The 17,908-nt window shown below is 41.2% G+C and overlaps 1 protein-coding gene across 1 annotated transcript in view; it reads left to right on the forward strand.

Moving 5' to 3' along the window:
* ryr1b (ryanodine receptor 1b (skeletal)) overlaps positions 1-17,908 on the forward strand; it is a 78,483-nt gene that overhangs the window by 21,914 nt on the left and 38,661 nt on the right. Inside the window, exons 6-39 of the mRNA XM_042413806.1 lie at positions 339-413; positions 531-609; positions 1,068-1,180; positions 1,290-1,389; positions 1,675-1,771; positions 1,867-1,941; positions 2,066-2,222; positions 2,529-2,693; positions 3,411-3,532; positions 3,676-3,862; positions 6,718-6,853; positions 6,955-7,050; positions 7,344-7,462; positions 7,747-7,880; positions 8,062-8,303; positions 8,391-8,583; positions 9,100-9,316; positions 9,416-9,520; positions 10,142-10,245; positions 10,361-10,444; positions 10,535-10,694; positions 11,110-11,257; positions 11,387-11,592; positions 12,056-12,230; positions 12,426-12,634; positions 12,722-13,068; positions 13,539-13,674; positions 13,841-14,001; positions 14,504-14,666; positions 14,796-14,882; positions 15,547-15,773; positions 16,080-16,524; positions 16,605-17,207; positions 17,343-17,543. Of these exons, the coding sequence (XP_042269740.1) occupies positions 339-413; positions 531-609; positions 1,068-1,180; positions 1,290-1,389; positions 1,675-1,771; positions 1,867-1,941; positions 2,066-2,222; positions 2,529-2,693; positions 3,411-3,532; positions 3,676-3,862; positions 6,718-6,853; positions 6,955-7,050; positions 7,344-7,462; positions 7,747-7,880; positions 8,062-8,303; positions 8,391-8,583; positions 9,100-9,316; positions 9,416-9,520; positions 10,142-10,245; positions 10,361-10,444; positions 10,535-10,694; positions 11,110-11,257; positions 11,387-11,592; positions 12,056-12,230; positions 12,426-12,634; positions 12,722-13,068; positions 13,539-13,674; positions 13,841-14,001; positions 14,504-14,666; positions 14,796-14,882; positions 15,547-15,773; positions 16,080-16,524; positions 16,605-17,207; positions 17,343-17,543 (5,868 nt within the window). The remainder of the gene's footprint in view (positions 1-338; positions 414-530; positions 610-1,067; positions 1,181-1,289; positions 1,390-1,674; positions 1,772-1,866; positions 1,942-2,065; positions 2,223-2,528; positions 2,694-3,410; positions 3,533-3,675; positions 3,863-6,717; positions 6,854-6,954; positions 7,051-7,343; positions 7,463-7,746; positions 7,881-8,061; positions 8,304-8,390; positions 8,584-9,099; positions 9,317-9,415; positions 9,521-10,141; positions 10,246-10,360; positions 10,445-10,534; positions 10,695-11,109; positions 11,258-11,386; positions 11,593-12,055; positions 12,231-12,425; positions 12,635-12,721; positions 13,069-13,538; positions 13,675-13,840; positions 14,002-14,503; positions 14,667-14,795; positions 14,883-15,546; positions 15,774-16,079; positions 16,525-16,604; positions 17,208-17,342; positions 17,544-17,908) is intronic.

A 17,908-nucleotide genomic window follows, 5' to 3' on the forward strand; every position in this document is an offset into this window, starting at 1 on the left:
TAGCGTACAACCACAGTTTTATTGCTCCCCAAAGGAGGCAGTGAACAACCTGTGCTTTCACGTCATATGCAGCTTTAACAAGAAATGCCACATATAACACACATTTATAAAGTACCGTCTCAACAAACAAAATAGTATCAGCGGAAGTTGATAATTGTATGTTGTGATCCAGTCATTACACAGTTATTTGAACTCTAAATAATGTGTTCTTCTGAGCTCTGGCCTCTGCTAAAATATAGCCTTGTTTTCCTCCCTGTCTGATCAAGGTTTATTTGAAGTTTATTGTCAGTTGTTCGAGGCTGAATTGTTGAATATTTCTCTATCTTCTTTCCTTCCAGTCGTCCCAAGGTGGAGGCCATCGTACCTTACTGTACGGTCATGCCATCCTTCTGAGACACAACCACTCAAGCATGGTAAGACTGGCTATTTCATATTACTACTCATACTTCATTTACTGTAGTTTAAAGTCTTTTTTTACCTGCACTTTGGCAAAGTTCTGGTCATGTCCTGAATCAAAACCTTCTCCCTAGTACCTGAGCTGTTTGACGACATCTCGGTCACTCACAGACAAGCTGGCCTTCGACGTGGGCTTACAAGAAGATTCCACTGGTAAAACCAAACTTGGAAATCATTTTTCACAATACGACAGAGCACTCTTTCCTAAGCCTGCATTTATCTGAACTTCATCTGGAACTCATTTTTCTTTAGTGGTATTGTTACTTTTTTTTTTTTTGTGGGTCTGTGGTTTTTAACTTTCGTTTTGTCATTACTGGAGTCAGCAGTGCATATTTATTCTATCTATTGCAGTTTATTTACTGTCACTTTGTAGTTTAGCTGATAAATATAAACACTGTTATTATATTACTCTGAGGAAGCGAGATGTTGTAAGTGAACTGGTTTTGTGTTTTTCTTAATGATACTTCAAGTGAACATAACAGATGTAAGTTAATTCTAAGTTACAAATTGTACTAAATTTAATTGCATGGGGAAATTTGCTGCTCTGCTTTTGTGTTATCCAAATAGTTTAAAGACATTTAGGTAGTTATTTGTTATTCTTCTACTTGCAGGTGAGGCATGTTGGTGGACCATTCATCCAGCCTCTAAGCAAAGGTCAGAAGGTGAAAAGGTCAGAGTGGGTGATGACCTCATCCTTGTCAGCGTGTCCTCTGAGAGATACCTGGTAAGACCCCTCAAACTCCATCCACTTTAATGTTACATGATGGAGGATTTATGTATATGCTGTGCTAAACTAACCCTTTTCCCCTCTTTTTCTTATCCTTCGTCCTCAGCACCTGTCATATGCCAGTGGAGATCTGATGGTGGATGCCTCCTTCATGCAGACTCTGTGGAATATGAACCCAATTAGTTCAGGATGTGAACTAGCTGAGGGTACAAAACTTGCTTTAGAGAGACCATTCAGCAAACAGTTCATACACACACTCACATGCACAAGTACACATTGATATATGTAAATGATCTACACATTTAAGTTTATTTTAGAAAATATCAACTGTGAGCACAGAGAAGATTTGGGAGTTGAGATATTGGGCGCTATCAGAAATCAGGAGGTGTACCCTTAACATATACATAAATAGAAATTTACGCACAGACTCAAATTTACACACATGTCCACACAGCATGCACACTTACTGTAGCGTGTGTTCCTCTTCTCAGGGTTTCTGACAGGAGGTCACGTTCTCAGGCTGTTCCACGGCCATATGGACGAGTGTCTGGCCATCTCTACACCAGAGGAAGGAGAGGAAAAGCGCAGGTAAAAAGAAAAGGAAACAGAGCTATTTTGAGCATAATGCCCTCTTATCCTGATACCATATGACCATATGTGTGTCTGCCCTGACTCTCTTACAGGATGGCTCACTATGAAGGCGGTGCTGTGTGCAGTCAGGCTCGATCCCTGTGGAGGCTAGAGCCGCTGAGAATCAGGTGATTGTCCCCTTCAGTCATAGTAAATAGTGATAAATCTAAGATGTAGAAATCCTGTGTGATGACAAGAATATTTCCCCCATTAAAAGACTCTAATAATATGTTTTTTTCTTTTGTTCTGCAGTTGGAGCGGTAGCCACCTTAAGTGGGGGCAGTCTTTCCGCATTCGCCACATCACCACAGGCCGGTACCTGTGTCTGGATGAGGAGAAGGGTCTGTTGGTGGTTGACCCAGAGAGGGCCAACACCAAACTGTCTGCTTTCTGCTTCCGCGTGTCAAAGGTCAGAATTAATTTAACAAACTTTTTTTCAAGATTATTTTTTCATCATTTTCGACTTTTTGACAGAGCAGAGAGACAGGAACAGGAGTAGAGACAGTATGACATGCAACATAGGCCCACAGAATCAAGCCATGGATGTTATGCGGTATTTGTCTGAGCCAGTAGACCCCAGAAATCAACATTTTGAGTTTCTCTAGACTCTGTCCTTTGGTTTTTGTCTATCTGTTATTATGCTATGACTTCTTCTCTCATTCACCTCTTTGTTATCTTCTCCCACTTCTTCTTTCCTCCTGGTTCTCCTGAGTAGGAGAAGGTGGATGTGGCTCATAAGCGTGACGTTGAGGGGATGGGCATTCCAGAGATAAAGTATGGAGAGTCCATGTGCTTCGTCCAGCATGTGTCCACAGGCCTGTGGCTCACATATGCCGCACTAGATGCCAAAGCTGCTCGTCTGGGAATGATGAAGAGGAAGGTAAGGATCTTCTCTGGGGATCAAAATAATCTAACTATAAAGCAAAGGCTCTCTGTCTGTCTGTCTGTCTGTATGTATGTCTTTTGCATATCTCGAGAACTGTTCATCCAATCTACTTAACACTTGGCAGCTGTATTTCAGGGGACCAAAGGATGTACAGAGTCGAATTTGGTGCAATTTGGACACGCTCACTGAATATTAATAAACTTTGAATAAACAAGCAAACAGAGAGCCACTCAGCCTTGCAGCAGTGGGGCAGGGCTTCAGGGCTCTGTGATTGCATGACATGAGATCAGCGCTGTATAGCGAGTCAGAGAAAAGTATTTTCACAGGGCGTGCTTGGATACGCAGCACACATTTAATATGAATAAACTGTCAGTAAACAAATGGCTGCTCAGCTCTGTCTCTGAGCGCGGACTATGCTGTCCGGGAGTAAAAAGAGCGGGGTGTTGAAGTGGTGACCGTCCTCCGCTGCTGGAGTGGAGCATTTCTCTGAATCTGGAAATGAATTTGTATTAGTGTGAGTGGATATTCTTACTCAAGATAACATCTGATGCTTTGGAAATTGGATATGGCAAAAGTAGAAATGGCTAAATAAAGATAAATGTACTTGTAAAGCTATTACATGATAAAGCCATCAGAAACAGGCATCATGGGAGAAGGACAGAGAGAACTGGGGAATGTAATCTGCAATAATATTGTTGTCCATGTCTCCAGGTCATTCTGCATCAGGAGGGTCATATGGATGACGCTCTAACTGTGTCGCGCTCCCAGACTGAAGAGTCTCAGGCTGCTCGTATGATTTACAGCACTATGGGCCTCTTCAGGCAGTTCATCAAGTAAGTATATAAATACACAAAATATAAAAACAACTGTGGGGGGATGAGTAGAAAAACCTCTTTAGCTAGAGCTAGAAAGCCTGTCATTTTCAATATGCATTGTAATTTGTTTATGGAATTGATTTTTTTGTGTGTTGTTTCAGGGGTTTGGACTCTCTGAGTGGGAAGAGCAAGTCACCAGGTCCTGTGTCACTTCCTCTGGAGGGGGTCATCCTCTCTCTTCAGGATCTCATCTTCTACTTTCGTCCTCCCGAGGAGGAACTGGAGCACGAGGAGAAGCAGACCAAGCTCCGCTCCCTCCGCAACCGGCAGAACCTCTTCCAAGAGGAGGTGATCTGCATGCTGCCTGCACAACATCACACACCTTCAGACTCACCATTTCTATTAAGTTCCTATAACTAAAATAAATATGTTATGCAAAGGGAAACTTGTGCTTTGACAGCATTGAGGACTTTTATGCCTTCCAGCAGTTTTGTTAACTCATTTCTTTTTTTAATTACTGTAACGTCACACACATACAAAACATACACATATACTTAAAGTCGAAAAAGTATTCCAGCACACACCAGGATACTAGGACAGACACTATTTTATTGGCGGATTACATTAAAAAACAAAAGGAGCGACCTATGCATTTCGTTGCTTCATCAGATTTGCTCGACAGTGTCTATTCTAGTATCTCGGTGTGGGCTGGAATATTTTTTGACTTTCTGTAATTTGCCCTGCATCAGCCGGTACCCAGGAGAGAGACACTGCTGTGCACGGGGTATCTTCATCTTTTTATACACATATACTTATTTTTATCATTTGTGAAGACACGGTAACTTACATTTAGTCTCTGGAGGTTTGCCATAACCATAACCACAGGTTACCCTAACCTACATGTAAACGTGACATTTACGTAAACTTTAACTGAGTCTTAACAATTAAAAAAAAGGTTAACTTAGTGGGGATCAACTTTTTGTTCCCAGATGAAAGGTGAGACCACGTAATTTGTTTGTATTAATATGTGGTTGTCGCCACAATGTGAGGTATTAATACTAAGTAGAAAGTGCAATTTCAGAAGAAATTGAGTATGATGGCTGAAATCTTAAACTGATTGTGTTGCATTGCTGGAAGCAGAATAGTATTGCAGTTCTACCGAGACTAACGTTGCCTGCAGGTGGGATCAAATAAACAACCTCATGTTTGTAAGACAGCAATGCTTTGCAATGAGCTAACATGTGACACAGCAAACAGTAGGCACGATCAGATTTTCATATTAAGACTTTTAATTGCATAAAAATTACTTAATTGACAAAAATACAAAAGATATCACAACACAGAATACACAACACAACTGAAAATTCAAAGTTTTGCGAACGTTTTAAAGTTTGAATGGGGTCTGTAGGATAAGGGACGTCCGAGCAGTTGAGTTTCAAAGTGACAAAAGTTCCAACTTGGTTGGATCATTCCTCCCATAGACTGCTATTATGAATTTTGATGTTTAAAAATTAATATGAAATCGCTGGAATATGCTAGAAAACAGAAAAGTAATAGCACACATCTGCTAAATGAGCTGCACAGTTTGACATTTTAATGGTTTTTCTAGCAGCAGTTGAAAAGGTCCAGAAAAATGTACGAAATGTGGAATAAGAAGAAGTAGATAAAGCGAGGAGGACAAAAGTGTGATTGCCCTTGAAGGCAACGGGTGCTTGCGAATGCCCCAGCCATGGAAATGCAGGCATTTCTGAGTGATGGCAAAGCGACCCTCAGACAGGCCAGCTTCCATGAATCTGGTATTGTGCCTGTCAAAATATCATTAAGTACCGGCATTAAGGTTGGACATATTACAGGCCAAAAACTTTTATAAAACTCAATGGGAAACCCATCATTGTCAGGTGATTTTTCATTAGCAATTGCCTGAATTAAAGCTCAAACTTCCTCTAGGGTGAATGCTGCATTGAACGTAGACCGCAGAGAAATATTATCTAACTAGAAATGCGGAAAATGCGTGTGAATGCTGACAGCTGAAATAAATCCCGAAGCATTGCTGAAAATGCAGAAATCTGAAATTAATTTTGCTTGAAAAAGTTGAAAACTGCACTGCACTGCTGAAAAAACCAAGAAGCTGAAATGTAAAACTGGCAGAATTGGAAGCTGAACTGCACTTTTGTTCATTTGGGTGCTGCAGAGATCTTGTAGCACCACCTGCAGGTGAAATTATCAATTGCTACAAACTTATTCAGCATTCCCATCTGTACAACTTTGCTGAATTTGGTTGCCATGGAATATTACATTTAAGAGATATGGCAGTAAATAAGTACTGTAGTATGGTGGTGTTTCACTAATGGCCACAAGGTGGGGCTGTTGGTGCCATGCTTGAATATGTCGCGCACATTCTCATCCGAATTTTTTTTTAACAAGTATTTTATTAAAGACAGCACAATTGTAGAAATATCATGTTATAATATTTTGTGTTAAATTGTAGTTAGGAGTTATGACCCGTTAAGTGCATGGGGTCATCTAAATATTGTAGCTAGTTTGGTGAAGATTAGGTGAAATATGTGCCAACAGAGGCAAAAAATGTGTTCATGAAAAAATCGAAAATGGCGTAAATATTTTTCCAGGTGTAAATTGTCGTGGCCTGTATCAGTCGAATCGGCATCCTGAGTTATTAGCCAAAACGTAAAACATGTAATAACTGACCACATAGTGGTGCTATTGGTCCCATGTTTTAATATGTTAAGCATTTCCACATGGGACACCTGTCCGTTAAGTATAAATACTTTACTTTAGTGCATGTAGTTATTGAGATTGTCAACTTTTAAACTGAGGTGGATCATTCCTCCCATAGACTGTCATTATATATTTTTAATATTTTAAAACATTATATAAAATCACTGGAATTTGTTAGACAAAAGAAAAGTATTAGCATGCATCTCCTCAAGAAGACGCATGTTTTGACGTTTAAACATTTCTAAGACAAACGCTGCAGAAGGAGATAAATGCCAAAAACAGCAAAGTAAAAGCAAAAATAAAGAGCGAAGATAACAGTAGTGTGAGAGCTGAGCCACACTAATAATAACAACAATAATTTGTAACAAAACCAAACCAAAATACTGCCACCAATACTAACAAAAAAAAAACAAAAACAACATAATAATGACCTTTCTGGTCCTCCTTGTTTCTGTTTTCTTTCTCAGGGAATGATCACCATTGTGCTGGAGTGCATCGACCGCCTGAATGTGTACAACACTGCTGCCCACTTCTCTGAATTTGCCGGGGAGGAAGCTGCAGAGTCCTGGAAGGAGATTGTCAACCTCCTTTATGAACTGCTGGGTAGAATAATCACTATTAACTAAATAAAATGCAAATTAAATGCCGTCTGTATTGAATAAAGTAACATTATTTCTGTCTCTTTGTGTTTCTCCACTGAAAAGCTTCTTTGATCAGAGGGAATCGCTCAAATTGCGCTTTGTTCTGTGACAACCTGGACTGGCTGGTCAGCAAGCTGGACCGTCTGGAGGCCTCCTCAGGTATCAGATGTGCCTCAGTTATTCACTAATACATTCACTACCCATGAATTAGAGTTGATCTTTAGAAATATCTAATTGCTTTAAGGATTGGCTCTGTCTATTCTATATATTCAGGCACAAATTTCTGATTGTCTGTAGACTGTTTTGATTTTATGCAGTTGTTTTTTACATCATTTTATTTATTTTGAATAATATTCAGACTTTATATATATATAAAATTACTTACTTTCTTGTATGAATGCAGTAACTATTTTAAAACATGCTAAGAATTCATTATATTCCTCTACGTTTAGGTATTCTTGAGGTGCTGTACTGTGTGCTAATTGAAAGTCCTGAGGTTCTAAACATCATCCAGGAGAATCACATTAAATCCATCATCTCTCTCCTGGACAAGCATGGAAGGAACCACAAGGTTTGTTTTTTATCTTAGCCAGAGAGAGGGTGGGGATGTAATGTTAGCCAGCAGCTAATTAAAATTTGGCTTCAGGTGGTAGGGTTGTCTACTTAACCAGACACTTTTGCAGAGATTTGATTTAGAATATTACAGAATCCTAATATCGGATTTGGCTTCTTTGTGCATGAACATTTTGGAGCTCCAGTTGCAGTTGTAGCCAGTCGATGACTTGAATTGTCTGCTTGGCCACACTGAAACATTGAGGTGAAAGTGTTGTTCTTCTGTCTCTGTCCTTCCTTTAGGTCTTGGATGTCTTGCGCTCTCTTTGTGTGTGTAATGGTGTCGCTGTGAGGTCCAATCAGAACCTCATCACTGAAAACCTGCTTCCGGGTCGTGACCTCTTGCTGCAGACCAACATTGTAAATTATGCGACCAGGTACTTGAAAAGTTGCTGCTAAGTTTTTCTTGACACTACAAAAGGTACAAACTGTTAGATTTCAAGGTTGTTGTCTTGTAATAAAATCTGGAACATATGTTTTTGGAAGTCATTAGTTACTGTGACGAATAGCTGTTGTCTGTGAAAGTTAGTCTTGATTTCTTCTCTCTTCTGTGCTCAGTGTAAGGCCCAACATCTTCCTGGGTACATGTGAGGGGTCCACGCAGTATAAGAAGTGGTACTATGAGATGATGGTAGACTATGTGGAACCCTTTGTAACAGCGCAGTCTTCTCACCTGCGTGTGGGCTGGGCTATGACCGAGGGCTACAGCCCCTACCCTGGAGGAGGAGAAGGTTGGGGAGGCAACGGTGTGGGAGACGATCTCTACTCCTATGGCTTTGATGGACTGCACTTGTGGTCAGGTAAGATGATTCCCCCTAACTTATTTATTTCTACGATACTGTATGTTCTGTTTTTATGACTTCTTCACTCCGTGCTTCGTCCTCCAGGTACCGTACCGCGCCAGGTGGCTTCACCCAACGCACACACTCTGGCAGCTGATGATGTTGTCAGCTGTTGTCTCGATCTGAGCGTTCCCAGTATCTCCTTCCGTATTAATGGTCACCCGGTTCAGGGCATGTTTGAGAACTTCAATGTGGACGGCCTCTTTTTCCCTGTGATCAGTTTCTCTGCTGGAGTCAAGTAAGTTCAAAATAAAAATAAAGTTTATTCACACAATTTTCCCCTCATTTTCTGCTGATTAATTTTATTGATTCACCTTAATTTCTTTATTTAACTGGTAAAACTGCAAATTAATGTAGCAAATAATAATTCAATGCAATGATGCGGACATAGAGGCTGATTTATTTGCGCCCTATCGTTGTTGGAATACACATAAGGAATAGCAAATTAATTCCCAAACTATTTTTCAAACAAAATTTAAATTCCTTCAAATCCTTTAGATTATCTCTCAGTCTCCCCAAACCTCCACAGTAAACCTTGTAATGGTCGTAATGGTCCCTTACAGTGATGGGGCCAATAATGAATTTATTGATGCAAGCAGAGAGGGAAACACAGAGAGAATTGGTGCAGAAATTAAATAAATTTTGTTATGAGCCTTATAAATATCAAGGTACTGTTGACATAAAGGTCTTTTGCAGTATTTAAGGATATATTTGTAAAATAGGTAAAAGATTGACTCTGTTTCTGTCACCTCAGAGCTCGGTTCCTCCTCGGTGGTCGTCATGGAGACTTCAAGTTCATGCCCCCACCTGGCTATGCCCCATGCTATGAGGCTCTGCTGCCTAGAGAGAGGATGCGCATTGAACCCATCAAGGAGTACAAGCATGACTTTGACGGTGTGCGCAACCTGCTGGGTCCCACCATGTCCCTCACCCACACCTCGTTCACCCCCTGCCCTGTAGACACTGTTCAGGTAAAACCTTCTGAAAAAGCCAAAGAACCTAAAAGCAGGCTTTGGTTATGTCAAAAAATGATGTGCTATATTATTTTTTTTTGTTTGCTTTCTGTATAGATTGTGTTGCCACCACACTTGGAGCGTATTCGAGAGAAGCTGGCGGAGAATATTCACGAGCTGTGGGCTGTCACCCGTATTGAGCAGGGCTGGACATATGGGACTGTGAGTATAGACTTAACACTGCAGTACAGAAGCAAATGTGTAGGAATATTGATTTCACTGCCTCAGATTTATATGATTTGGATCTCTGGAGTAATGTGAGAGCAATATTTCAAATCGCTATGTATTCACTTTACAAAAAAATAAATCACTGATTGAAATTCATTATATAATATAGGAGCCCAGTATTTAACTTAGTGTTATTGTTTCTCAAAAAAAAAAACTATTCCTTAAAGTTCCAATGAATTACATTGAGCCTCACTGGATGTAAGCAAACAACTATAAGGATATAGTGAAGTAATGGTGACCTGAGCAGTGAGTCGTGTATTTCAACTTTAAATTTCACCAAAATTTATCATTGATTAATGTCAGTTATATCAAATATCTCAGGTGAAAATAGAGGGATTTAGTTGGAGCTTAACACCCCTAAACTTTTGCCCCTTTATAGGCTAAAATTAACCTTGATCACGGAAATCCAGTGAATATCGTGTATGTAGTGTAACTGGAGCATAGTGTCCATTAAAACACACAAAGTATTAAGTAATGTTTTACTGAACAAAAAGACAGTTTTAGTGATTTTCATTTTTTGCTAGTGTTTAACCTTACAATCATCATCCTCCACAGTTCAGAGATGACAACAAAAAACTTCATCCCTGCTTGGTGGACTTCCAGAGTCTCCCTGAACCAGAGAGGAACTATAACCTGCAGATGTCTGGAGAGACTCTCAAGTGAGTTTGTGATTGAGGTCCTGAAGAGGTTTCAGTTTGAGAGATGTGAGGGTCAGAGGAGGAATTTTATGTCATGGATACTGCTGATGATGCCTGCCTCCTTGTCATCCTGCAGGACTCTCCTGGCGCTGGGTTGCCACGTCGGTATGGGTGACGAGAAAGCGGAAGAGAATCTCAAGAAGATCAAGCTGCCCAAGACGTATGGTGACAAATATTTATTTGGAAGTATAAACTATCTTTCTACATTCTCTCTTATGTATATCTGAATATGGATTTGTCTCTTCTCTAGCTATGTGATGACCAATGGATACAAGCCTGCCCCCCTTGACCTCAACCATGTCAGACTGACACCCAACCAGAACCAGCTTGTGGAAAAACTGGCAGAAAATGGGCATAACGTTTGGGCAAGGGACCGGGTACGGCAAGGATGGACCTACAGTATTGTGCAGGTAACCTTTACTCCTCTACCCTGACACACCAGGCGGTTTGTTACACAGAATCATTTGAGATGTCGTCCTTGGAAACTGTTTGGAAAAGGGAAGGCACTTTCAAAAAATGCTTGACAGATGATTGGATGAACCGTCTGTCTATCACCGTCTTACCTTGCGAGGCAGCTGGATTCGCAAGATCATGAGAGAATCCTCATAGGACGCTGATTGGTCCAAACTACTGGTGATTCAGACACAAATTTAACTTTGTGGGATTATTTAGACAGGAGAAACATGGATATTCTATGTCCATTTATGCAGGTATAATTCAACTGAGGTTAAGTTTTTTCTTTGTAAATAAGCGTTACAAACAGTTACCTTTTGGATATTTTTCCTTTGAATATTGTATCAAACTGTATTCTGTTACCCCTCTCAGGACATCTTGAATAAGCGAAACCCTCGTCTGGTACCTTACAACTTGCTGGACGAGAGAACTAAGAAAACCAACCGAGACAGTGTTAACAACGCTGTCCGCACCCTCATTGGCTATGGCTACAACATTGAGCCTCCAGATCAGGAGAGCAGTAAGTCTGCGTACCTTACAGTAGTCAATATTATCTCCTCAGTATGCATCAAAGGAATGCAGAATCATCATGTCATTTCAAAATTTAACCTTCATCTTCCTTAATCTTATCTGTCATCTTTTCCTGCAGCTGGCCATGGCCTTGAGAACATCCGTGGTGACAAGGTACGAATCTTCAGGGCGGAGAAGTCATACGCTGTCACCCAAGGAAAGTGGTACTTTGAGTTTGAGGCGGTGACCACGGGGGAGATGAGAGTGGGCTGGGCCCGTCCTAATGTCCGCTCTGATACCGAACTGGGAGCAGATGAACTAGCCTACGTCTTTAATGGCAATAAGGTCAGTCCACATTTTCAGGGTCACCTTAGTTGAATCAGAGTGACTCCAAGACCAATTCAGTAAAGTTGGAAGGTAAATCAAGTGCTTATAAAGGTTTAGATAGGCAATAAACTGTGTAATCTTCTTTTCAAAACTGTTTTTTTTAATATGAACAGATTAGATGGGAATTCAATCCAGCAAATCTGCTCTTTTCTCCACTTTTAAAACTAATAAAAAACAGTTTTTGAGGACACTTTGAAAGGCAAAATTGCACGAAGGGCTTGAAAATAAACCAAATTTCAGTGATATCATGCTTTAGTTTAGTTTTTTAGATAACTAGGAAAAAGTCAACATTTATTCCGAAAGTCAGAAAAGATTCCTAGAATGTCCTACAGCTTGACATTGATGTCTTTATTTTTATTTTTTGAATGGAAATTTGAAGTTGTACTTTATAGATAATTTATTCATGTATAACCCTTTTCAGGCTCAAAGATGGCATATTGGCAATGATCCTTTCGGTCGCCAGTGGCAGTCTGGTGATGTAGTTGGTTGTATGATTGACCTGACTGAGATGAACATCATGTTCACACTCAATGGAGAAATGTTGATCAGCGACTCAGGCTCAGAGATGGCTTTCAAAGACATTGAAATTGGGGAAGGTAAGAGTTACATGTTCCTTTTATCTTATTTGATCAGAATTGGTAGAAGTAACAAAAAAGAGGTATCTCTGGACAAAAATCCTGTTTGGCATATACCCTTACTTAACAATCTATATAAAAAAGCAGGACAACTGCTCCTGAACAGAAATTAGAAAATATTTTTTACTAATTAATTTACTGTGTTTTATCCCTCAGGTTTTATCCCAGTGTGTGCCCTGGGCCTGTCTCAGATTGGAAGGATTAATCTTGGTCAAAATGTCAGCAGTCTGCGCTACTTTGCTATCTGCGGCCTGCAGGAAGGATTTGAACCCTTTGCCATCAATATGAAGCGAGACATTACCATGTGGTTCAGTAAAAGTTTGCCCCAGTTTGTGCCTGTACCCGCTGATCACCATCATGTTGAGGTAACTATTCAGTGACACTTCTAATGTTTAATGAAGCTAGCTAGAAAACGAGATAATTTATTTATCTTTAAATCTGCTCTCTCCCAGGTGTCCCGTGTGGATGGGACGGTGGACAGCGCCCCCTGTCTGAAGCTGACCCATAAGACCTTTGGGTCACAGAACGCCAATACAGATATGATGTTCCTCAGACTCAGCATGCCAGTCCAGTTCCATGAGATTTTCAAGGTCCCGGCAGGCACCACGCCACTCACCGGTGTCCTCACCATACCCGAGGAGGAGGTGATGGTGGTGGAGCCCGACTCAGAGTTTGAGGTTCTGAAGAAGTCTGCCAGCCGTAAGGAGCAGGACGAAGAAAAGAAGGAGTCATCAGTACCTAAGGAGGTCTCTCTGGAAAATGAGAAGGACACTATGTCAGAAAAGGGAAAGAAAAGAGGGTAAGTTTGGCAGGTTATGTCATTAGTGTTGCAGGAGCAGACTACATCCATCTTCTCAGAATAAATCAAAACATGGGTCAAAGAAAAGCACCCATCCTCAGTGATTGAGACCCTGCAGAGTTTCTCAGTTTTCTGACAGTGATGATTGACAATTTAAACGTGATAGTGAAATGCAAACTGTCTCCTGAACAGCATTGCATGAGTCTTCCCTCCAGCAACAGCTAGACTCATCTCAACAACACACATTTCCTATTTTATCCTTTTGTTTTCCTTTCCTTTGGTTTTGTAAATATGTGTGTGTTACATGGCATTTGATTGACAGAATTATATGATTTCTGTTCAGTTAAGTTCTTCAACATTCACATATCAGTGATTTATAGCCAGTGGAATTGCGAAAGAGTTGCAAGTGTTTAGTTTTTTAAATAGAATAATGCAAAAATGCAAAAATAGGTTATCCTCTATGCACACAGATTCTTCTCCAAGGCCAGGAAGGCTGCCATGACACCTCTTGCCCCTCCTCCTGCCCCTCCAACGGTGCCACGTTTGGTGGAAGATGTGGTCCCGGATGACAGAGATGACCCTGAGATCATCCTAAATACCACCACTGTAAGTTTAACATTATCCATGGATCAGGCTGGAATGATTTACATTGGTTTGCATCATATTACTTAAGTTAATATAATATCTATAGATAATCAATATTACTGCTCATAGTTGTCTTCTTCCTTGTATTAGTGTTATTTTCTGTCTTATTTCCTTTCTCTATTTCCAGTATTACTATTCTGTGAGGATCTTTGCTGGGCAGGAGCCCTCTTTTGTGTGGGTTGGCTGGGTCACTCCAGACTACCACCAGTATGATCCAAACTTTGACCTCTCCAAAGTGCGCAGTGTCACTGTTACTGTGGGAGATGACAGAGGCAACGTACACGACAGGTTAGTCTTTCCTACATGTATAAGTGGTACTTAAGTCATGCCAAGTTGTTCTAAATGTCTAATCAATATATTTATTATATATTGATTTAAATTGTAAGTAGTGTGTTTTAGGTTGGCCATTTTATTGACACACTGGGCTTCAGTGGCATCTCAGTTTTTGAAGAAGAGGAGAAAAAATCTTACTTACATTACTTACATTAATAGAATATCAGTGTTTTAAACTGTACTTTGTCCCTAACCTGTCTCTTAAAGCTGCCTACTCCTGACTATCAAACTAAGTAACAGTAGTAGTGAAGAAATAAGGAACTTGATCTGGTGGTGTCCCCCAAGGTTTAATACTTGGTCTCCTTCTTTTCTACATTTATATGCTCGACACACCTACAGGAAAATAAATCTGCGATGGCACAAAGCTAACTCAATGAGCAAAAACTAAAAAAACAGAAAAATGTGTTAAACTGAGATTAGTTTTTAACATAGCAGTGCATTTGCTGTTTCCTTGCAGTATGAAGCACAGTAACTGTTACATGGTGTGGGGAGGTGACCTGGTCAGCACTCAGCAGACCCGCTTCAGCCAGGAGGACATGGTGATTGGCTGCCTGGTCGACCTGGCAACAGGTCTAATGACTTTTACAGCCAATGGAAAGGAGATTAACACCTTCTACCAGGTAAGGAGAGTCCAAAGTGTATCGGTTGCATGTGTATTCATGTTTGTGTTTCTCAGACTCAACTTTCATTTAGTCTGGATGAGCTATGAGACGCTGTGGAGAAGTAAAACCATAAGTGTTTTGTTTCAGGTGGAGCCCAACACCAAGCTGTTCCCTGCTGTCTTTGTTCAGCCCTCCAGTCAGAACATGTTGCAGCTGGAGCTGGGCAAACTTAAGGTCAGAAATTACTTTTGCTCAGATATTGCAGTGTATGTTTTTGTCTGAAAGTCATTTTTTTTCTCTTCTTATTCAGCTTCTTACACCACCCAGAGAAGAACATAAGTGGAGCAAAACCAGACCGTAAATTCATATAGACACTCTTGCAGTGTACAACAAAACAACAGATATTGAAGCAACTTTTGATTGTTATTCTCAATAATAGATCAATTGATAGGGTTGTGTCCTAGGTCCACTGCTTTTCAGTTACCACCTATGTTTACCACCAGGGCTCATCATTTGTAAGCCCGGTACTGATTTTCACTGCTATGCAGATGACAACCAGCTCTAAGTAGCTGTTGATCCTGATGACCTGACCCTGCTTTACTCAACTGAGAACTGCATCTCTGACATCAGTGTATGGATGACATAACATTCCCTCCAGCGAAATCAGGACAAAACAGACATCAGTACTGTTCATAAGGTTAATAGCTCAGCAGCCTCTTGGTTGTAACATAATTGCATTATGATTGTTTCTGTGTCTGTTTCAATGTAACTGTGACTTAAATCTTATGTGAATATGTGCATGAGTTGAACATGCGTTGGAACTGCCTTGTCTACTTCCTTTTTTTCTTTCTGTGATTGTCTAAACCACCTCTACTCTTGTCTTCCTCTCTCTTATCAGAACATCATGCCCATCTCGGCAGCTATGTTCCGCAGCGAGCGTAATAACGCAGTCCCCCAATGCCCTCCCAGGCTGGATGTCCAGATGCTGACACCAGTCATCTGGAGTCGTATGCCTAATCACTTCCTCGACCCGGAGGTGGGCAGAGTGAGCGAGAGGCTGGGCTGGATGGTAGAGTGCACTGAACCTCTCATCATGATGGCCCTGCACATCCCGGAGGAGAACAGGTCAGAGACAGTAACGGTGCCCGACAGGTTTCAGGAGTGGAAGTTCTAATATTTCGGCTATGCTTTTAATTTTTTCTGTCTGATGTTTAAATCAGTCTCACAAACAAAAGAACAAGAATCAAAATGAGCAATTAATTTGCCAAATGTGGAACTACAACATAATGCATGTTTAAAAGATCAAAGTGTTATTAGGAGGAGATCATTTACATGTATGTGTTCACTTTGTATTATGTATTTTTTTTATTTTATGATCATGATATGGTTACTTCATCAGTATTGATATTTGAGTATGTGTTTGTTCCTCAGGTGTATTGACATCCTGGAGCTGTCGGAGCGGCAGGATCTCATGAAGTTCCACTTCCACACCCTCATGCTCTACTGCGCTGTGTGTGCACTCGGCAACAACCGAGTGGCTCATGCCCTGTGCAGCCACGTGGATGAATCCCAGCTTTTCTACGCCATTGAGAACACCTACTTGCCCGGACCTCTCCGCAGCGGCTACTACGACCTGCTCATCAGCATCCACCTAGAGTCTGCCAAGCGGGCGCGCCTGGGCACCAACAGGGAGTTTATTGTCCCCATGACTGACGAGACTCTCAGCATCCATCTCTATCCTGATGCAAAGAAGGCCCACTCTCTCCCCGGTGTGGGTCTCACCACCTGCTTACGACCCAAACTGCATTTCTCAGCTATCAATTTTGTCGGCACGGACCCTGATCTGTACACCCTTAGTCCTGTCTTCCCTCTGCAGGTAAGAGGCAGGTTGCATTGGTGCAAACATGTAATGAAATTTCAGTTGCCTTTTGCTTATTTCCTATCTTTCCCCCACAGGAGCTGAAGACCAAGGCGATTAGCATGTTAACAGAGGCTGTGCTGGATGGTAGCCAGGCCATGCGGGATCCAGTAGGTGGCAGCGTGGAGTTCCACTTTGTCCCAATCCTGAAGCTTATCAGTACGCTCCTCATTATGGGCATCTTCAATGATGACGACACCAAGCACATCCTCAAGATGATTGATCCCAATGTTTTCAGTGGAAAGGATGATGATGAGGAGGAGGAGGCAGAGAAACCTGAGGAGGTTGCAGCTCCTGAAGGGGAAAAAGCAGAAGTAAAGGAAGAGGAAACGGAGGAAACGGCTGAGGAGCTTGAGGACGAAGGGGTTGGTGACGAGGATGAGGAGGAGCTGAAAGATCTAGAGGAAGGAGAGCCTGAGGAGGAGGAGGAAGAGGCTGAGCCTAAGGAGGAAGGAGAAGAGGAGGAGAAGGAGGAGGAGAAGGAGGAGAAGGAGGGAGAAGCCAAAGGAGGAAAAGTGGATGGAGAAAAGGCAGAGGAGGAGAAGGAGGCAGAGGCAATCGAGGCAGAATTGAAAGAAGAAGAGGCGGGTCTGGAGGAGGGATTACTCCAGATGAAGCTGCCAGAGTCTGTCAAACTGCAGGTCATTCTGATATTGAAACACTGTCTGCCATCCACATGTAGACAGCTGTGAAATATTCAAATACATTATGTTATTTCATATTTCTGCAAATTACACATCTCAAACTCTTGTTCCTCTCTTATCTTCCTCTCTCAGATGTGCACACTTCTTCAGTACTTCTGCGACTGTGAGCTGCGACACAGAGTGGAAGCGATTGTGGCCTATTCAGACCAGTTTGTCCACGGTATTCAGAAAAACCAACGAGTTCGTTACAACCAGTTAATGAGAGCCTTCACCATGTCGGCTGCTGAGACTGCACGCAAGACTCGCGAGTTCCGCTCACCGCCACTGGATCAGGTACTAGTTTTTTCTTCTACAGAAACCTTCCTAAGACTCAAGCTATGGGGTTTTAAATATTTGGAGAATATTCCTCCTTGAAGTTATATTTTGACAGCTAATTTCTTATGAAAGTGACTGGCTTAGCTGTGTAGTGTCACTTATTCATAACGTAGAATTATGTCCACAAAGGTCTGGAATACATTTTGTCAAATAATTGGAATAATAACACCTTTTGAAATCCTTCAATAGCTTTTGATTGGCTTTGAGTCTGAAAATGCACACCTATGGAGACAGATGGTTTTTAGTTGGATACAAACAAGTTCTTCATTGTGTCATTTTATTGGTTTGAAGGATAACAATGGCCCAGTCTCTTTAAGATCACA

Source organism: Thunnus maccoyii, chromosome 6 (genome assembly GCF_910596095.1).
Source record: "Thunnus maccoyii chromosome 6, fThuMac1.1, whole genome shotgun sequence".
NCBI lineage: Eukaryota > Metazoa > Chordata > Actinopteri > Scombriformes > Scombridae > Thunnus > Thunnus maccoyii.